The sequence below is a fragment of the Vicugna pacos genome, chromosome 25 (assembly GCF_048564905.1).
Source record: "Vicugna pacos chromosome 25, VicPac4, whole genome shotgun sequence".
NCBI lineage: Eukaryota > Metazoa > Chordata > Mammalia > Artiodactyla > Camelidae > Vicugna > Vicugna pacos.
The window spans coordinates 12,728,581-12,745,662 of record NC_133011.1 but is presented as its reverse complement, the minus strand read 5'-3'; the positions used below and the strand labels follow the sequence as shown (position 1 = coordinate 12,745,662).

Here is a 17,082-nt window from a genome sequence, read left to right as displayed (position 1 = left end):
GATTATTAATATTAACATTTATTGGGCCCTTATTAGGTGTCCAGATCAGCACTGAGCTCTGTATAGATACTATCATTTAATGCTCTCTGCAGCCCTGTGAAATAGATACTGTTATTATTCTGATCATAGGAGAAAACACAGGCTGAGAAAAGTTAAGAAATTGCTCAAAGGTACACAGCTAGTCAGCGGGTGACAGTGCATTCTGCTCCATTTGACTGCACTTGACCACTCTAGCGTATTCTTTGGTGAGGATTTTTGAAAGAACCCATTCCTGAATGGGTCCATTTGCCTGAACATCACTAGAGCTCAGAATAAAAATCACGGCAGCTAAGAGTCATTAAGAGCTTACCTGCTAAGGCCCTATGTTCCTTACAAGTGTTAGTTCACGTCCTCCTTCCAACCACAGCATGAGGTGGGGACAGTGATTACCCCGTATTGTACATGGTAAAACAGAGGCACAGGGAGTTACTTACGGTACTTGCTAAGGTTCCCTTTTTAAGATCTCACCAAGAAGAAGCTTGGGCAGATCTTTTATTCAAGTAGGGGAGATGAGGAATAGAGATTGGAAAAGAAATCAAGGCCACATTCAACAGCAAGGGGCAGGGCAGGGAGCAGCCTCCGGACTCATGGTTCAAAGCTCTGCTCTGTGGTTTGAGCTATAAACAGAAGAGAAGGCATCAGTCCTCTTGCTGCAGAAAGGTTCGGTGTCTTTGATGGTGTGTGCCAGGTGCTGAACTCGGTACCAGGGATAGACCCATGCAGGGCCAGCTCGAAGTCCCTGAGACTAGTCAGACAAGGAAACCAGTGGTTCCAGTACAATGTGGGAAGGACTGTGGCTGTGGCAGGGTGCTGTGGGAGCAGAGGGAGGACACCAAAGGTCCTCCTATAACTCCTACAGCCCCTTCTCCATCCTCTTTGCGCATGTCTCTCCCTCTGCCCTCCCTCCTGAATCTCCCTCCGGCTCCTGCAAATCTTGTCTTAATCTTTGCAGTTATAGTCAGCCCCACACCCAGAAAGAACCCTTGTATTTGTCACAGTGATTATTCTGTACCTGCTGGGGTTGTCTTCTCAAGAGAATCTCCTCATTGCCAAGAGCCTGATCTTTTGCTTTCTTTTTATCCCTCATCGCAACCAGCACCTTAACGGGTAAATTCATCACCATTACCAACTGTCTAACACAGTACCTGGCACATAATAGAAAGTCAGACAAAGCGTCGAATAACCACATGTCAACAATGGATCATAATGAAATAGACTTAGTGTAATTAACAGACTCTTTTGAGACCTCTTGAGGATAAATCAACCCTTCCCTCTCTGAGATTGTGGTTCCTTTTATGTCTTGTGCTTTTTGAGATGGAATGATGGTATATGTGTTTGGGGAGCGGGTGTGGCAATGAATCAATGGAAAGTGTTACCTTTTCCCCCTGTTTGTGGGTCTGTTCCAAGCCTTAAAGCAATTCTTGATTTTCCCCATCTGTTCTCTAAGCTTCTAAGGCATATAGTATATAGTTCTGATAACTATCAGCCACAAATAATCTGGGAGAGTTTTAAAGTCTAATATCCCATAGAACTGTCTCCATCAGAGTCCTTGCCTTGACAGAGCTACTGAAAGGACTGAGTTTGAACAAACAAAGTCACCAGTTACACACTTCTGTTATTGTCCCTACCATGCACCAGTCACCCCAACTGGGCTATGAATTCCTCCAGACAGGGACCACATCTTATTCATCTTTGCAGCTCCAGTCTCTAGTATGAGGCCAGGCCAAGAACAGGCACAGGTGTGGAAAACAGTCTGGCAGTTCCTTAAACAAAAAAATTATTATATGACCTAGTAATTCCACTCCTAGGTGTATACCCCCAAATAATTGAAAATAGGTGCCGAAACAAAAATTTGTACACACATGTTTGTAGCAGCATTATTCATAATAACCGAAAGGTGGAGACAACCCATATAGGAAAGTACTGAAGTACTGATCCGTGCTACAGCATGGATGAAACTTCAAGACATGTTAAGTAAAAGAAGTCAGACACAAAAGGCCACCTAATGTATGATTCTGTTTATGTGCAATGTCTGTAAGAGGCAAGTCCACAGAGACAGAAAGGAGACTAGTAGTTGCCAGCGGCTGGAACAAGGAAGGGATGGGGAGTGACTGCTTGATGGGTATGGGATTTCTTTTGGGATGTTGAAAGAAGTATTCTGAAATTAGAGAGTGGTGTTGGTTGCATACATTGTGAATGTACAAAAAGCCACTGAATTGTACACTTTAAAATGGTGACTGGTAAATTTTCTATGTTGTGATTTATCACAATAGAGGACTTGAAAGGGAGAATAGACACACATAAGCATTTGAAAGGAAGCTGATTAATGTACAAGAGGGATTTGGGAGTTTAGGTGGTCAGAAGGTTGGGAGGCTGGAGAGAGGGGAGGTGAAGGTGAAGGTGTCCTACTGGCAATAACGCACTTCAAGGAGCCTGGCTGCAGAGTCCCTCAGCTCTCTTCCCAGAGTTAAAAAATCAAATCCTCCCAGATGGCCAGAGAGGGACTGTGAAATGGTCAGAGATGAGGACTGTGGCTGCAGTAGTCACTGTGAAAATACTACTGGAACGAGAGTTGGTTATGGAAATAGTTTGCCAAGGTTATTGTAACTGAGATTTTCCCGGATCAGATTCATCTGGTAATTCAACAAGAACCTCTGGATCACCTCTACTCTGTCCTCACTGCCTCTGCAGTCACCCACTTAAAGGTACACTCCGCCCACTCCTCACACCGAAGCCCTGTGGGATGTGGCCCCAGAGAAGTGACTTTGCTCATGGTCATGAGACATGACCACAGAGTTAGCTCTGTGGTGAATGGGCGTCCGAGATCAGTGTCTGAGGGCTGGTGCTCTCCACTGTCCGCCCCTTTCCAGCTGTGTGGCTTCAGGCAAGTCACTCAACCTCTCTGAGCTTCAGTTATAACTGGAGGTGGTAACATTTACCCTGTCTCTGTCACAGGGTTGCTGTGAGGGACTCATGAGAAAAAGTCTGTGAAATTGCTTTGAGACCTATCAGATGCCAGGCACAGGTAAGAGCACATTGTTAGAGTAGGTTCAACGGCACAGGTTTTGGAGTCGAATCAGTGTTCACCAGCTGGGAGAGCAGGGACAAGTCACTTAGCCACTCTGAGCCTCGGGTTCCTCCTCAGTAAATGGGGGCAGTAGCACTGGCGACAGAGGTGGGTGGTGAGGATTCAATGAGACGGTGCCGAGCTGGAAGGGAGTGAGCACAGGTGATGAGGGCGACGGCAAATTTTCCAGCCAGCGTTTCCCTGAGCAGAACCTCCCCGGCACCCCCTGTCAGTGCCCGTCCAGCTCTTCACCCAGCGAGATCCGACGGGGCCGCTCACCTCCTCCTCCCGCGCGGATGCAGCCCCCCGCCGGGCCCCGGGCTCGGGGAGCGCCCCGACTGCCGCCGCATCGCCTCCGTCCGCACCGGAGCTGTCCCGGCTCGCAGCTCTGCAGACAGCCGTTTGGGAGCAATTCGTTCTCCACTCCCCCTCCTCCCAAGGCCTGTGTGCTTTGCTTAAGTGCTTTACAATACTCTGAGCTGCTTTACACCTTATGGCCAACTCTCGTCTTGGGAATTCTAGTAACAACATGGCTTGCTTTCTCTTTTCGAAAAGAACAGGGCCCACCCCCTCCAATCGATAGTTACTGGCTGTCGGTCTGCGGAGGGGGAGAGAGGTTTACGGTGCATGAAGAAGATGTAGACACAGGCCTCGGGGAACTTACAGTAAAAATGTTGTATAAACAGGGAGGGAAGTCAAAAAATTATTAGGATTCTTAGGACTGTGGGCATGGATACTAAGCAGGCAGTGCTGGGATTTCAAGGGAGTTCCTGGAAAAAGGATTTTCTTGTGGTTTTTGTGTTGTTTTTTTCTTTCATATTCTTCACCTCCTCCTCCTCATAGGCAATGCAGGAAAAAATGGAGATTTCTGAATCTTAGTTGTAGGATTCTAGAACCTACCTTTATGCCATGAATCTAATGAAAGAGGAGAAACTGAAGGCATGAGCTGGTGTTTCTGTTTATTGAAATTCTTTGGAGGGCAATGGCTTGACACTAAGAAGGAGGACTTTTAGAATAAGATGAGATGGTGATGTGGGCAAAGACGAAGAGCCCCAAAAGTCAGCACCTCATGCACCAGAGGACACAGGATGTTGGCAGGAAGTCCAGGAGTTGGAGTGAGAAGACAGCTTTCATCACATCTCAGCGTGTGGCCTGGGGAAAGTCACAGCTGAAAGCCAGAGCCAGGAACGGGCACGCCAAGGGGAGGTTAGGACTGCACTCAAGAACCCGTGGAGAAGATGCACTGGGCTGGGAGGATGGGGACGGTGAACTGAGTTGGACACTCCAGGCAGGTTCTGAGAAAGCCCAGCAGGAGGCTGTGGGAGGAGGTCAGAATGAGCACGTGGATATTTAGGCAGAGAAGGCTGTCAGGAGGTGTGAGGTCCTGCCACGGTCATGGGATTGGAAGCCAAGACCAGTTCAGAAAGAGCTGGAATCCTAGGCTGGGTGGCAAGGGTGCTTGCTACTTGGTCAGGAAGGAAAGCTGGCAGGCATCCTGGATTAGGACCAGAGCTGCAGGCTAGACAAAGGGAGGCTCGATTCCCAAGAGTGGGACACAAGAACTGTGTTTAGGTCTTGCTCCTCCAGAGAGAAGTTAGGGACAGCAGGCTCCGTCTCAGTCCTCTCTGTGACCTTACTACCTAGCACAGTGCCTGGGGTTTAGAGGGCACTCAGTATTCGTTGGAATGAACCAACGAATGATAAATGAATAAGGCCAAGTTCGAAATACCCAACAAGTTTTGAGTTTTATTCCTCCTGTTGGGGGCTTCTGACAGCCTTTGGCTTTCTTTCCAGTGCCAGATAGTTAATGTGGATATGACCCTCGTGCTCCGTGTTAAGAACTCCTGGGCATCCAGCACGGGAACCTTCCCTTCTCTTTATGTGGTATATGTGCTCAAGATGGCCTCATTCCATTTAGTGGCTTGTTTCCATGGCAACTTGCTTCTTCATTATGCCAGACTCAACCTGCCTCTCATTACCAGGCATCACTGTTTCTTATTCGGATTTCTAACCATGGCAGTTCCCAGTCCTGTTTACATCCTGTCCTGATATAGAATGTCTTACATTAAGGGAACATTGTCTTCTCAGAAATTAACTTTAAAAATTGCTTTTGAACACATTATGGCATGATTTTTTTTCAACTGGAAATATAAATTTTCTCTACAACTTCCCTTCCAAAAAACAAGTTTCCTTGTCAGCCATTTTCATTGACTCTTTTGAAAACTTTTTTCTCCACGCATATTGTAAGCTAGCCCCAGAAAGAGTCTCCAGGAAAAGCATTTGGCTCCCGAAGTAATGTCTGGCTCTCAGACTTCTGCCTTCATCTGTGGACTCTACCCTTGGCTGATCACTGTTGTGATCAGAGAACCAGCAGACTCACCCTTAGTACTGAAGAAGATCTGACCACCATCCCAAGAAAATGTAGGCACAAGAGGCACAGTGTACATTTAATTTCATTTTATGGTGTCATGTTTATTAAACCGGTCCATTCATGTCTTAAGGCTCTCGACATGGTTTTCATCACTTTAATGAAAAAGGAACTAGCTAATCCATTGTTGGGATCCATCTTGGTCCACTCACAGAGTATGCCTTGACCGTAGTCTCTTTCTCCGCTGTCAGCTTGGAAGACTTCTAAGAAACACTCAGATGGGGCCCACTAATGTTGGCTCAGGGTCACCTCATCTTTTCTTTTCAAGGTGGATTTTCACATCTGCTGGAAGAACTGTCTGCCATACACTTGCCACTTGTAGCCAGGGTGGGTAGACTTGTTCTTGGCCCAGCAGCTAGTCTTGTTCCTCACCTGGGCCTTTCACCATTCCTTGCCTTCCCATAAAGCATCATATGGATTCTCACATTTGGTGTCTCTCACTTACAAGGCCCTCCGTGGCTCAGTTCAGTGTATTGCTGGGATCCTTCATCTAGAGATCCTTTCCTCGGTGCTCAGTGAGCCTCTACATAGCAGACCATTTATTGTGGCTAAGGTATAATTATAAGCTCTGTAGAACAGCTTTCCTCTGGCAGTGCATCAAAAACTCAATTCTGATTCCTCCTTCCCTTTTCGTGCCTGCGTTTAGAGCTGGAGTGCACCCGAGGACGTGTAAAGTTCATCCTAACCGTGCATCTCTGCTATGACCCAAGTAAATGGTATTTTCTGAAGAGTTAGCTCTGCATACCATACATGGAGGTAGTTCTCGTAGGGGAAAGTCTTTGATGGTTGTTGACTGTGCTGGATTGAATTGTGTCCCCCACAAAAACATGTTCATGTCCTAATCTCCATTACCTGTGAATGTGGCCTTATTTGAAAATCGAGTTTTTGCAAATATAGTCAAATTAAGATAAGCTTATCCTGGATCAGGTTGGGTCCTAATCCAGTGACTGCTGTTCCTGTAAGAAGAGAAAGTATTGGACACAGAAGGAAGCCATCATGTGAAGACAGAGGCAGAAATTGGACTCACGCTGCCATAAGGCAAAGAATGTGAAGACCTGTTAGTAACCAGCAGAGGGTAGAGGAAGAAGGAAAGATTGTCCCCTAGAGACCTTGGAGAATACACGGCCCTGCCACCTCCTTGAGTTCCGCTTCCAGCCTGCAGACCTGTGAGAGCGTATGTTTTTCCTGTCTTAAGGTACCCAGTTGGGGAGAATTTGTTACAGCAGCCCCAGGAAACGAACACATTCACTACTGGAAAACTAGATCAAGGTGAGAAGTTTGAACCTCAGGAATCTTGTCCTGCCTCCACAGTTCAGCTGATAAATGGGAAAAGATAAATGGGAACTTGTCCAGTTTGTTTCTTGGATATGAGAAAAAAAATAGAGAGCGTTCTTCTTTGCCTGACATTGGAGACACTGTTGGCCGGAGTGCAGGAGACCACTGTGTCTGAGATACTGCCTGAATATTTACAGCGCCTCCTGTTGTGTGAACGCCTGATATCCTGTTAGGACTACTTGAGAGCCACCCTCACCGTGGTGAGGCCCCTTTGGACCCTCCCTCCAGGCCCAGCTGGTGAATGAAACCTGACTGGTTGAGTTGACTCCTTAACCTGCAGGGGCAGCAGGCAATGTAGGGGTTGGATGTGATAAGTAATGGGGATCATACACTGTAAATTCTCGTCCAAGGATGAACTCTGCACAAAGTGCTTTTTAAATTATTTCTTGTTTTAGGAGAAAGAGTTCCAGAGCTGAGGGATGATGGGGAAGCTGGAGTAGGGATGAAAGCAAATATAGTGATTTGGTAAGGGAATGATGGTGGCGATTAATACTGGGGGGAAAAAAAAGAGGTTGAGGGATGTGGAACTTAGAAATGGTTGGGTGTTGGATGGAAGCAGAGTTACAAATAAAGCTGGCTCCTGAGCCAAGAAAACCTAGAAAATATTTGGGTCACTGATGGTGGTAAGGAATTGATCTCTGAGATTGAAGGGGTGAGGGTGAGGACTATCAGGCACACAGGCTGAGAGGACTTATAAGGCTGTCAAAGTCCTTGACTCCAGGTGCCACACTGAGGCCCAGAGTGGGGAAGCCCCCCAACCACAGTCCTGTGGCTAGTGGCAGATAGAGCTGAGAACAGAATCCCAGACTCATAGCATCCTCCTGTACTCATTCCACATTAGAGATTAAGAACTGGAAAAAGCAGGAGGTTTCAGGCAGAAGCACGTAGATTTTGTAGAACCCTACTTTATAGCTGGTAACTACACACGATTCCCAAAGGAGAAGGTATGAGCGGAGGCCACAAACCTCAAGCTCGTGGACTGACCTCAATGCTGTTTTTGTAAAATTAATACTTGAGTTGATTACTAACATTTAAAGAGTAGGCGAGTTCCCCTAAAACTCGGTGTCCAGCTGTTCTGGGGACAGTCAGCTGATGTGTGAGGAAGGAGAACCAGCTGCCCTCTGCTTAGATGAGGCAGACACAGCCTGGTGCCCAGTCCACCTGGCCGGTTTTATGAACTTATATTGTCACCTGGTCCCTGCAGGCTCCGGAGTCTGCAACCCATGGGAGGAGGAAAAAAGGCAGAGGCCCTGAGTCCAAGGCTGGCATTTGGGATTGTTAATGGCAGAGGCGAAGGAACCTAAGGACAAGAAGGAACCTGAGAGCCTAGGTCACAGAAGCTAAGGTCTTGTCCAAAAATTCAGGGACAGACTTCTCATCTATTTTTAGATAAAGTAACAGGATGTGGAAACCAAAAAAAGTGGTCACTTCTCCCATACTGCACAATGGTGATGACTTGGGCAAAACATCCTCTTTCCTATTTTTAACTAGATCACAGAAGCTGCGTCAGAGGACTTGCTGCTGACTAATCCCGTTGAGACGCCTTTCTCTGAATTGCATAAATGCCATCTACACAGGCTAGAGAACATTTGAGAAGAAGAAGGGAAAAAAAACCTGTAAAGACTACTGCACGCGGGGCATCCTTATAAATAGTCTTCTGAGTGGGATCGAGGTGTTCTGGGCCACAGCTTTCTGGAAGTTGTCTAGGATTTCACGGCTGAATGATGCAGACATTCAAAGAGAAATCATGCATTTATTTAAGCTGAATTAATGATCCCATGACGTTTTTGCACTCCAAAGTATAGTGATGACTGGTTTTCAGTAATTACATGGTGAATTATGCTGATTTTTAAACAAAACTATTATCAGTTGTGTAATTATCCCTGCAGCAGGAACAGATATATTATTAGAGAAAAAAAATCCTGGCCCTGGAAGTTGGTGGGGTGGATGGCAGCACCAGAGGCCAGCGGGCTGCCGGGGGCAGCACAGGGCCCCCCATCTGTCCCTCAGGCAGAAGGTGACCTGAGGCGGGTCCAGGGTGACATCAGAATGTCCCATCAGGTCCTAGGCTGGAGCCTCAAGGAAGAGCCAGACAAGTGGGGGAAGAAAAGCAGATGAATGAAGAGTTGGCAGGACAAATAGCCAGTCTGCAGGCAGAGGAGACGGGTCTGTGGTGGGAGAACGCCCAGCTCGACTGCGACTTCCAGCAGCTGCGCCAGAGGCTCCAGATTCTGCCCAGAGTCCAAGTGGATCACGTTACGCAGCTTCAGGAGAAGTGGCACCAGGAGGAAGTGCCCTGCTCAGAGCTGGAGAGGGAGCTGGCCGCCGCGAGTGGACAGGTGACCTTCATGCAGCAGATCTGCAGCGTCTACAAGCAGATGGCCGAGGCCCTAGGCCAGCACCTGGAGGAAAACCTTGCCCATCATTGGAAGGAGATCCTCTTCTTTGAAAAGAGAGCCCAAGAGAGCTGGATGTAGGCCGTGGGGATGGAGAGAAAGCTAAAGGAGCTCAGGGAAGACAGCCAGCGCCACAGGCAGGCACTGCGGGTCCAGGGAGACCCCTGGCCCTTCCCTCGAAGCCCCGGTGCTCCTGCTGCCCTGCCCACCACCCCCAGGGGCCCAGAGGTGGAGGGCCCCGGGCATCTGGCCCTCAGCAAGGAGGCGGGTCTCCCCCTCGGGGCTCCGGGGTCACCCAAGGGTGACTCAGCTCCCAGTGCCCAGGTCTGACCCCCACAGCGACTGCACCACGGCCACATGTGTGTCTGGGGAGGACACGTCCATCCAGCTCTCCCTAGTTTGTCCTGGTTCCACGTCAATGCCACAGTGAATCCTGCTAGTATAGCATTATAACTCGACGGTAGCAGTATTTAAACAGGGCTTCCTTAATGTATTCTCGTAATTGCCCACTTTCCCCATTCAAACCTTTACGAATGTAGTCTATAGTGTTGTATTTTAGTTGAAATTAAATGCTTACTATGACCTAAAGCATCCTCTGAGTTTGTCCTGGTAGAGATGATTGAGACAATGAGAATTCTCTGTACAATAGGCTACTATTTACAATGTAGAGGTAACTGCTGGATATTGAGCTGGATAAATTTTGGTTGGTTTAAAAACCTAAGATTAAATAAATAAATTAAATAAATAAATACATAAATAAAAATACAAAAATACAAAAAAGGAAAAAAAAACTGAACAAAAAGAAAAACTTAAGCAAGACAGCCCCATTCAAGCTACATCTTACTTCTGTTAGCTTAGTCTCAATTTATAGTTTGTCCTAAATTCATGAGTAGTTAAGTACTAAATTCATAGATTAGAAAATTTTGAGATTCTGCAACCACTATTTCATGTCTTGTAATTTCTTCTTCACCTTCCTTGTTTTGTTTAAGATAGTGTTTGTCATTTAGCATTTAAATATATGCAGTCAAAATAAAAATGTTTTCTTTTGATGCCAAACACACACACAGAAGGCAGATACTAGACAATTTTAGTTGTTTCATATACCTCAAAAATGTAAGAGAGTTGCAAATTTCTAAAAATGTTTTAAACTAAAGGTGATTGAAGAGAAACAATTGTGAGCATATCATTTTATAGAGATATACATTTCCTAAATCCAACATACAGGAAGGGAGAGGTCCCTTAGGCTCAGCCCAGATTTCAACTAGACACCCTCCTGCAGGTGATGCAGATGGAGAACCTAGGATGAAGATTGTGTCCTGCAAGGGGGCAGGAGGGAGGGGAAGACAGAGGCTGGGGCTCCAGGTGCTGCAACAGGGACACTGTCCCCACCCCTACCTGGGGTCTGGTGAGAAGAGGGGAGTGGTGTCCTCTGAGCCGGGGAGGAGCCTCTCGGGGGTCTGCTTGGAGCCCTGGGCTCTGGCCCAGGAGGTCATTAGAAAGATGGAGGAGGAGGACGGAGGGGCTGTGTTCGGCAGCTGTGGGGTCAGGGAAGAGGATTGAGAAGACTCAGAACCTTGTAGTAACCCTGCTGCCTTCGGGCAGTGAGTTAACTGCAGTGACATCTCTGCAGGAGAGCCCTGGGAAGTCTCCAGGAGCAGGAGGGTGACCCCCCGGAAAGCCACTTCTCTGTGGAGCCAAGTGTGAAGTCAGACGTGCCTATCTGGACTCCACGTAGTTCCCCCACCTGAATCTTAGGGTCTCATCTCCTAGCTGCTCCCCAAGCAGGGACTCCCTGGGCAGGGGGAAGGGGCTGGGGTACAGGGTGAGTATTCCCGAGTGTGACACACTTTCCCCCTGAGCAAAGCCGCTGGGAGGCTCCCCGTGGGGACAGGAGATGAACTAGGTTTCCTCCAGCAAGTGCACATCCGTGGAAGGGACAGACTTAGGGATGCAGGTGCCCGTGAGCATGGCCTGGACACTCCCTGCTGGGTCCTGCCCGGCTTTCCATTTTTCCCTGCAGCAGACTGGGGTGGGCGGGAGGTGAGGGAGGGCACCCTGGAGAAGGTGGCCCTGAGCTGAGCACTGAGGGAGGGGTAGGAGTGCCCACCAGCGCTCTTCACCCACTAAGAGGCATAGGAGTCCCCTGGAGAACTTGCTACAAAGCAGATCCTGACTCCCAGGTTCTTGGCTGGTCTGACCCTCACTGGTCCCGGTGGTGATGCCCAAGCCAGGAACAGGCGGAATTACAAGGATCATAAGATGATCCCGGGGTGGGAGTTGGGGATGTCAAAGGGGCAGGGACAGGTCTGTCCTGGGCTCAGCCCGGGCACAGCCTAGAGGCGTGAAGGGCCTGGTGTAGCAGATGGCCTGGGTCCACCTGCTCGCTCAGCCCAGAACCCAAGGTGCCTTCCTGACCCATCCCTGTCCTTCAGCCCATGCATCTGACCTGTCCCCCGGTCCAGAGATGATCCTTCAAACTCCCTGTTTTCTCTGAGTCTCTGCTCCATGGCAAACCAGCCCCTCCCATTCCCTGGGTCCTTGTCACTCTAGAGACCATCCCTCCTCTAACCTCACTTCCCTGCTTCCTCCCATCCATCCCCTCCTGCCACCGGAGGGGACTCAGTCCCGCGACCTGAGCAAGGCAAGAAGGACACTGCCTGCCTGGGGTGAAGGTCAGCTGACCCCTGCCCTCAGCCCCACATCGTGACTCTGGGTCACAAACAGCAAGAGTGAGCGTGGTCCCAGGGGCCCTGGACACTCTGGCATTGCTTGTGTGAGCCTGCATGTGACTGCCGGTCCCCTTTCACTCAGAAATTGTTCAAGTTAGGACAACACATTATATGCTGACTATATTAGTGGGGCACTTGATTTCACACTTTTCCAGGTAGAACAACATTCAAATGCAGATATAATGTATATATATACACACACCCTGTCCCTACAATATACATATAAATATATATAACACTGTAAGAAAGTTAGACATCATGAGTCTAATCAAATCCTAAGGGCAAGCATGGACAGTGAAGGCACAGTTTTGCCAATTTAACTAACGTGAGGACAGCACATTTTTGGTTATGATGACCCACTTTTGCGAAGGCCAAATATAAGCCTTCTTAGTTTTGAAGTGGTCCCGATAAAACCTGAGTGATGTGTGGACAAATAGAACACCGGGTGTGCTGGGTGAGGTTCGAGGCCCCTCAGTTTCCTGTGGAAGCAGAAGAGCCTCTGCTCCAGCATCTCCCACAAGTCCTTCTGATGCAGAGTCCCTGGGACGCGGCAGGCACGTGGACTGTGGACCAGAGATGGGCAACACAGTCCTCCGTTTGCTCCAATTCCAGGGCATTTGTGGTGAAAGGCATTGAGACTCAGGACAGAATGTGAGACATGAAGCCACCGTGTGTGCAAGGGGCTTGGGGAAGACAGCGCAGCAGGAGGCCAAGGCAGGAGGATGTCCCCGCTGGGCCCCGTGGGAGGCCCTGACCCAGTTCCTTGCAGGCGGGGCCTGGGCGTCTGTATCTTGTCCAAGTTCCCCTCCAGGTTTTGTGCGCAGCAGAGACAGGGACACTGCCAGGGGCATCGGCTCGGACTGAATTCACTCAAGAGAGGGAAGTGTCTTGGCTGAACTAGTTAGTAGCTGAGCCTGAATTAGAAGTCAGTTCTTATAATTTCTAATTCAACATTCTTTTTCTTTCATTGTATCATATTTTAAAACAACAGATTATTTATTTGTTGTTATGCATTAGCATTCCAACTTGCAAGACATAGCACTCTTATTCTTTGATATAATCACAGTTCTACAATGATTTCCTTTTGGAAAAGCAATTTTGATCAATTTCTTTCACTCTGTAGTTAATATATCACGTTCAGCGTGAGTGCAGTGCTTGCTTTGAAAAAGGTCTTCAGCCAACTGACATCACAGAGTGACTTTAAATCCTTTGAAGTTACGTATGACATTTAGAATAAAATGACTGCTTCTTTGTGTGTGTGGAGAAAACAACGTTAATTTTGACCAAATGTTATCTTTTCTCTTGTTCATCAAATGAATCATACTTATGACCCAAGCGCGTCTGTTGTTCTTCATGATTCGTTGATCAACCATGAAAGAACAAACAAATCAAATGCTGAAACCTGGGTCGCAGTTTATTGGTGATTCTCTCCAGGAGACTGCAGTCTCCCAAAGTCATAGGCTTTAAGAGATGGCAGCTTCCTCAGAGATTCTGTAGCCCTGCTCCTCCATCTTTATAGATGAGGAAATTCAATTCAGAAAGATGAAACGACTTGCAGAGTCATCCAGCAAGTTGGCAGAAAAGAGAGATTTTGATCCCATTGAGTTTTTCAGACTTTGAGGCCCTGTTGCATCGTGTTCCGCATCAACTCATGGCTTTCTGAAAAAGTCTTCCTGCATTACTGGGCAGGCCAGGTCCAGTTTGCTGCTTGTTAATGTAAATAAAGTTTTATTAAAACACACAGCCATGTTCATTCGTTTACAGATTGTCTGTGGCTGCTTTCTCACTACAGTGGCAGAGGTGAGGAGTTGCAGCAGACCCACATGGCTACAAAGTCTAAAATATTTACAGTCCCTTCACAAAAAAGATTTGCCAGTCCCCATTATAAATCAAGCCTGGTTGAAATTCTGGTTTTTGTTTTTATTCTTTTTGTATCAGTTGTATGACAACAGTTGAAGAAAGTGGGCATAGGCAGGGAAGGATGAGAAAGAAGAAAGTGAGAGGAAAGAGCTGACACTTACTTACCTCACTGGGGGAGACTTTATATGTGTCATTCCATTTAATTCTCAAAAAGATGTTATCAGATTGCTATCTTAAGCCCCAGTTTATAAATAAGAAAACTGAGGCTGAGAGACATAAGAGCTAAGTTGCTTAAGGTTATGTAGCAAAAAATTAGCAGAACTGGGATTTGAATTCAGCCTTTCCCATCCTAAAAATCTCTGTTCTTTCTTCTGTACCATATGTTTGTCATAGTCAGGGTTACCCTCTATTTTGTGAAATATGATATATCATCCCTTAAATGGATATTATTTAATTAAAAAATAATATTGAATACCAAATAATACATTTTAAAAATATTTAGTTATTTTTATTGAAGTATAGTTGATTTACAATGTTTCAAGTGTATAGCAAGTGATTCAGTTTTATATATATATGTCTTTTCCATTATAGGTTATTACAAAATATTGAATATATAGTTCTCTGTGCTATACAGTAGGTTGTTACCTATTTTATATATAGTGGTATGTCTCTGTTAATCTCAAATTCCCAATTTATCTCTCCCCCATCCCCTTTGGTAACTATAAGTTTGCTTTCTATGTTTGTGAGTCTATTTCTATTTTATAGATAAGTTCATTTGTATCCTTTTTTTAGATTCCACGTATAAATGATAAATTATCTTCTTCTGTCTGACTTAGTTCACTTAGCATGATAATCTCTAAGTCCATCCATGTTGCTGCAAATGGCATTATTTCATTCTTTTCTTTGGCTAAGTAGTATTCCATTGTGGTGTATATGTATCACATTTTCTTTGTCCATTCATTTCTTGATAGACATTTAGGTTTCTTCCATGTCTTGGCTATTGTAAATGGTGCTGCTATGAACACTGGGGTGCATGTATCTTTTTGAATTAGAGTTTTTGTCTTTTCTGGAAATATGCCCAGGAGTGGGGTTGCTGGATCATCTGCCAAATCATATTTGATAAATAGTTAAATACTGATTATAACTGTCTAATTCATGGTGCCGTCATGGCTTTCATTTCCCTTTGGGTACTCAGTTACACAGGCGGGGGAGTTGGACTGCAGAGGAGGAGAGCAGTACATTTTTTGACAATTAGCGTTTTGAATTATTGGAGAAACTTAATGGGTTAATAGCTCCTTCAGCAACTTGCAGAATGGACGTCTTGTGTGTATGTCCATACCACTAATCTCATAGACATCACACAGATGTGTTTTTATTTAATCAACAACCCTTCCTCTCCAAAGTTTGCTACAATTCTCTAAAGCAGTGTCAGCCAAATTTGCCTAATCATCTGAAATGCCCAAGAAGACCCTTAGAAGACAGATTTCCAGGACCCTCCCAGGCCTCTCTAGTCAGTATATCTGGGTTTAGTTTTGGCAATCCATAATTTTACATCATTTTGTAACCTCTGAAGGTAATTCTGATGACCAGCCAGCTCCACTACTCTAGGACTGATGGAATCCTAGGAATGAGGGATTGGATGTCTGAATCTTTATCTCAGTCCTTCCTGGTCTTCCGTTTTGTCTTTCAACCTGTCCTCTCCGCGAGTCCCTTGCAGTGGTCAGTGGGCACATTGTTCTTTGTCTTTGCTGAATGAGGCTGGGGGAGGGGGCACCTCCTGCCGCACTCTGTGTATTTCCTCAGAGTCCAATACAGCAGTGCAAACACTTTCTGCCTTAATTGTAGTTGCTCTGGTTAGTTGTGCTTTTATTTCTATCATTGCTTTTTTTTTTTTTTTTGGCTTTCCTTTGCATTTGCAAAAATTCCTCAATGACAAATCCAACTCTGACTCCTTCTGCTTTCTGAGTACAAAAGCGAGGTTCATAGACACCTAGGATTTAGATCGTAAAAGGCTATCCCCTGTACCCTGTTACTCATCTCCCTGTCTTTTCCCACTTTTAAAAATGTCACTGCAACCATTAGCAACTAAAACTAAAGGGGCTTTGAACTTTGAAAGTTTGGTGGTCTCAGCCACCCATTAATTTAAATCTTTCTTCTCCACCTTTCAGGGTTTATATTATCATAATATAACAGGCTTGTAAATATACATATATAACCACATTCAACCCACATCATTTTTTTAACCAGTTCTTCTCTCTTCTATAGTATAAATTAAAAAAAAAAATTGATCTCAATGGCCTTTGTCACTATCACTGACTTTGGGTAAAAAAGCTAGTTACTACTCCCTTAGGATGAGATATTTTTCTTTCTTTCTCTTAGATGAATTATGACAAAAATGTATGATGTGTGAAGACATCAGCATATCCCATATTAGAATTAGGATTCACTAGGTTCTAACAGAGAAAGCAGCAGGTATAGGATCTAAGAGAAAAAACAATATTTAACATCCTGAGTAGAACAATAAAAGATCTATTACTATGAATCTGTTTAGAATTACTGTGTCTTACTGTCAAAGAGAAATGTAACTGACAACAAATAGGGAGTCAATGAGGACATCGGAATGACACTTATGATAAAATATGGCCGCCAAGTTGGGATTCATGAGATGAGAAATAGTGACTTAGACTATAATGCAATATACTTTTATAAGCCATTAAAATTAGAGGTGAAAAAGGAAGCTCTATTAAATTACCTGGGGCAGTATCTTTCTGCCTCTACAAGATTAACAGAGCACACTTTACAATAGATGTCTCAAGAAATTTAACTAATCATTCATTTAAATCTAAAGTGGATAAGCTGCGATCATATAATTGCATTTTCTGTCCTAGGTTAGACTGGCCCTAAGGAACACGTCTAAATCTTGTTTTCAAGATCAGAATTGCCTTTTGTGACAGCACCTCTTTACCAGCCTGTCCTTCCAACAGGGACAAGCACTTCAGAGTAGGGGCAAGCATGCCTAACAGATAAAGACAGCAGGATGCTCTCCAGAAGTCTTGTGAACTGTTCGAAGTCATGGTCTTTTGGAAACAACAGAGATTATGCTACTTCAGAAAGGCAGTTTGGTTTCAAGGAAATTAAGACTCCTTTACCAACCCCTTTAGTACCCTTCTCCTAGAGAAGAGGGGTAAAATGGGCATTCGTGATAGATGAGAGGAGAGAATCTACTCG

At 45.7% G+C, this 17,082-nt stretch overlaps 1 protein-coding gene across 1 annotated transcript; it reads left to right on the top strand.

The window, feature by feature from the left end:
* The first annotated feature begins 2,648 nt into the window (after nt 1-2,648).
* LOC140689108 (cTAGE family member 4-like) lies at nt 2,649-9,774 on the top strand. The gene is made up of 3 exons (XM_072949381.1): nt 2,649-2,744; nt 2,995-3,064; nt 8,931-9,774. Exons 2-3 carry the CDS (start codon nt 3,052-3,054, stop codon nt 9,344-9,346), a joined length of 429 nt encoding a protein of 142 aa, XP_072805482.1. The 5' UTR covers nt 2,649-2,744; nt 2,995-3,051; the 3' UTR covers nt 9,347-9,774.
* The last annotated feature ends 7,308 nt before the right edge of the window (nt 9,775-17,082 follow it).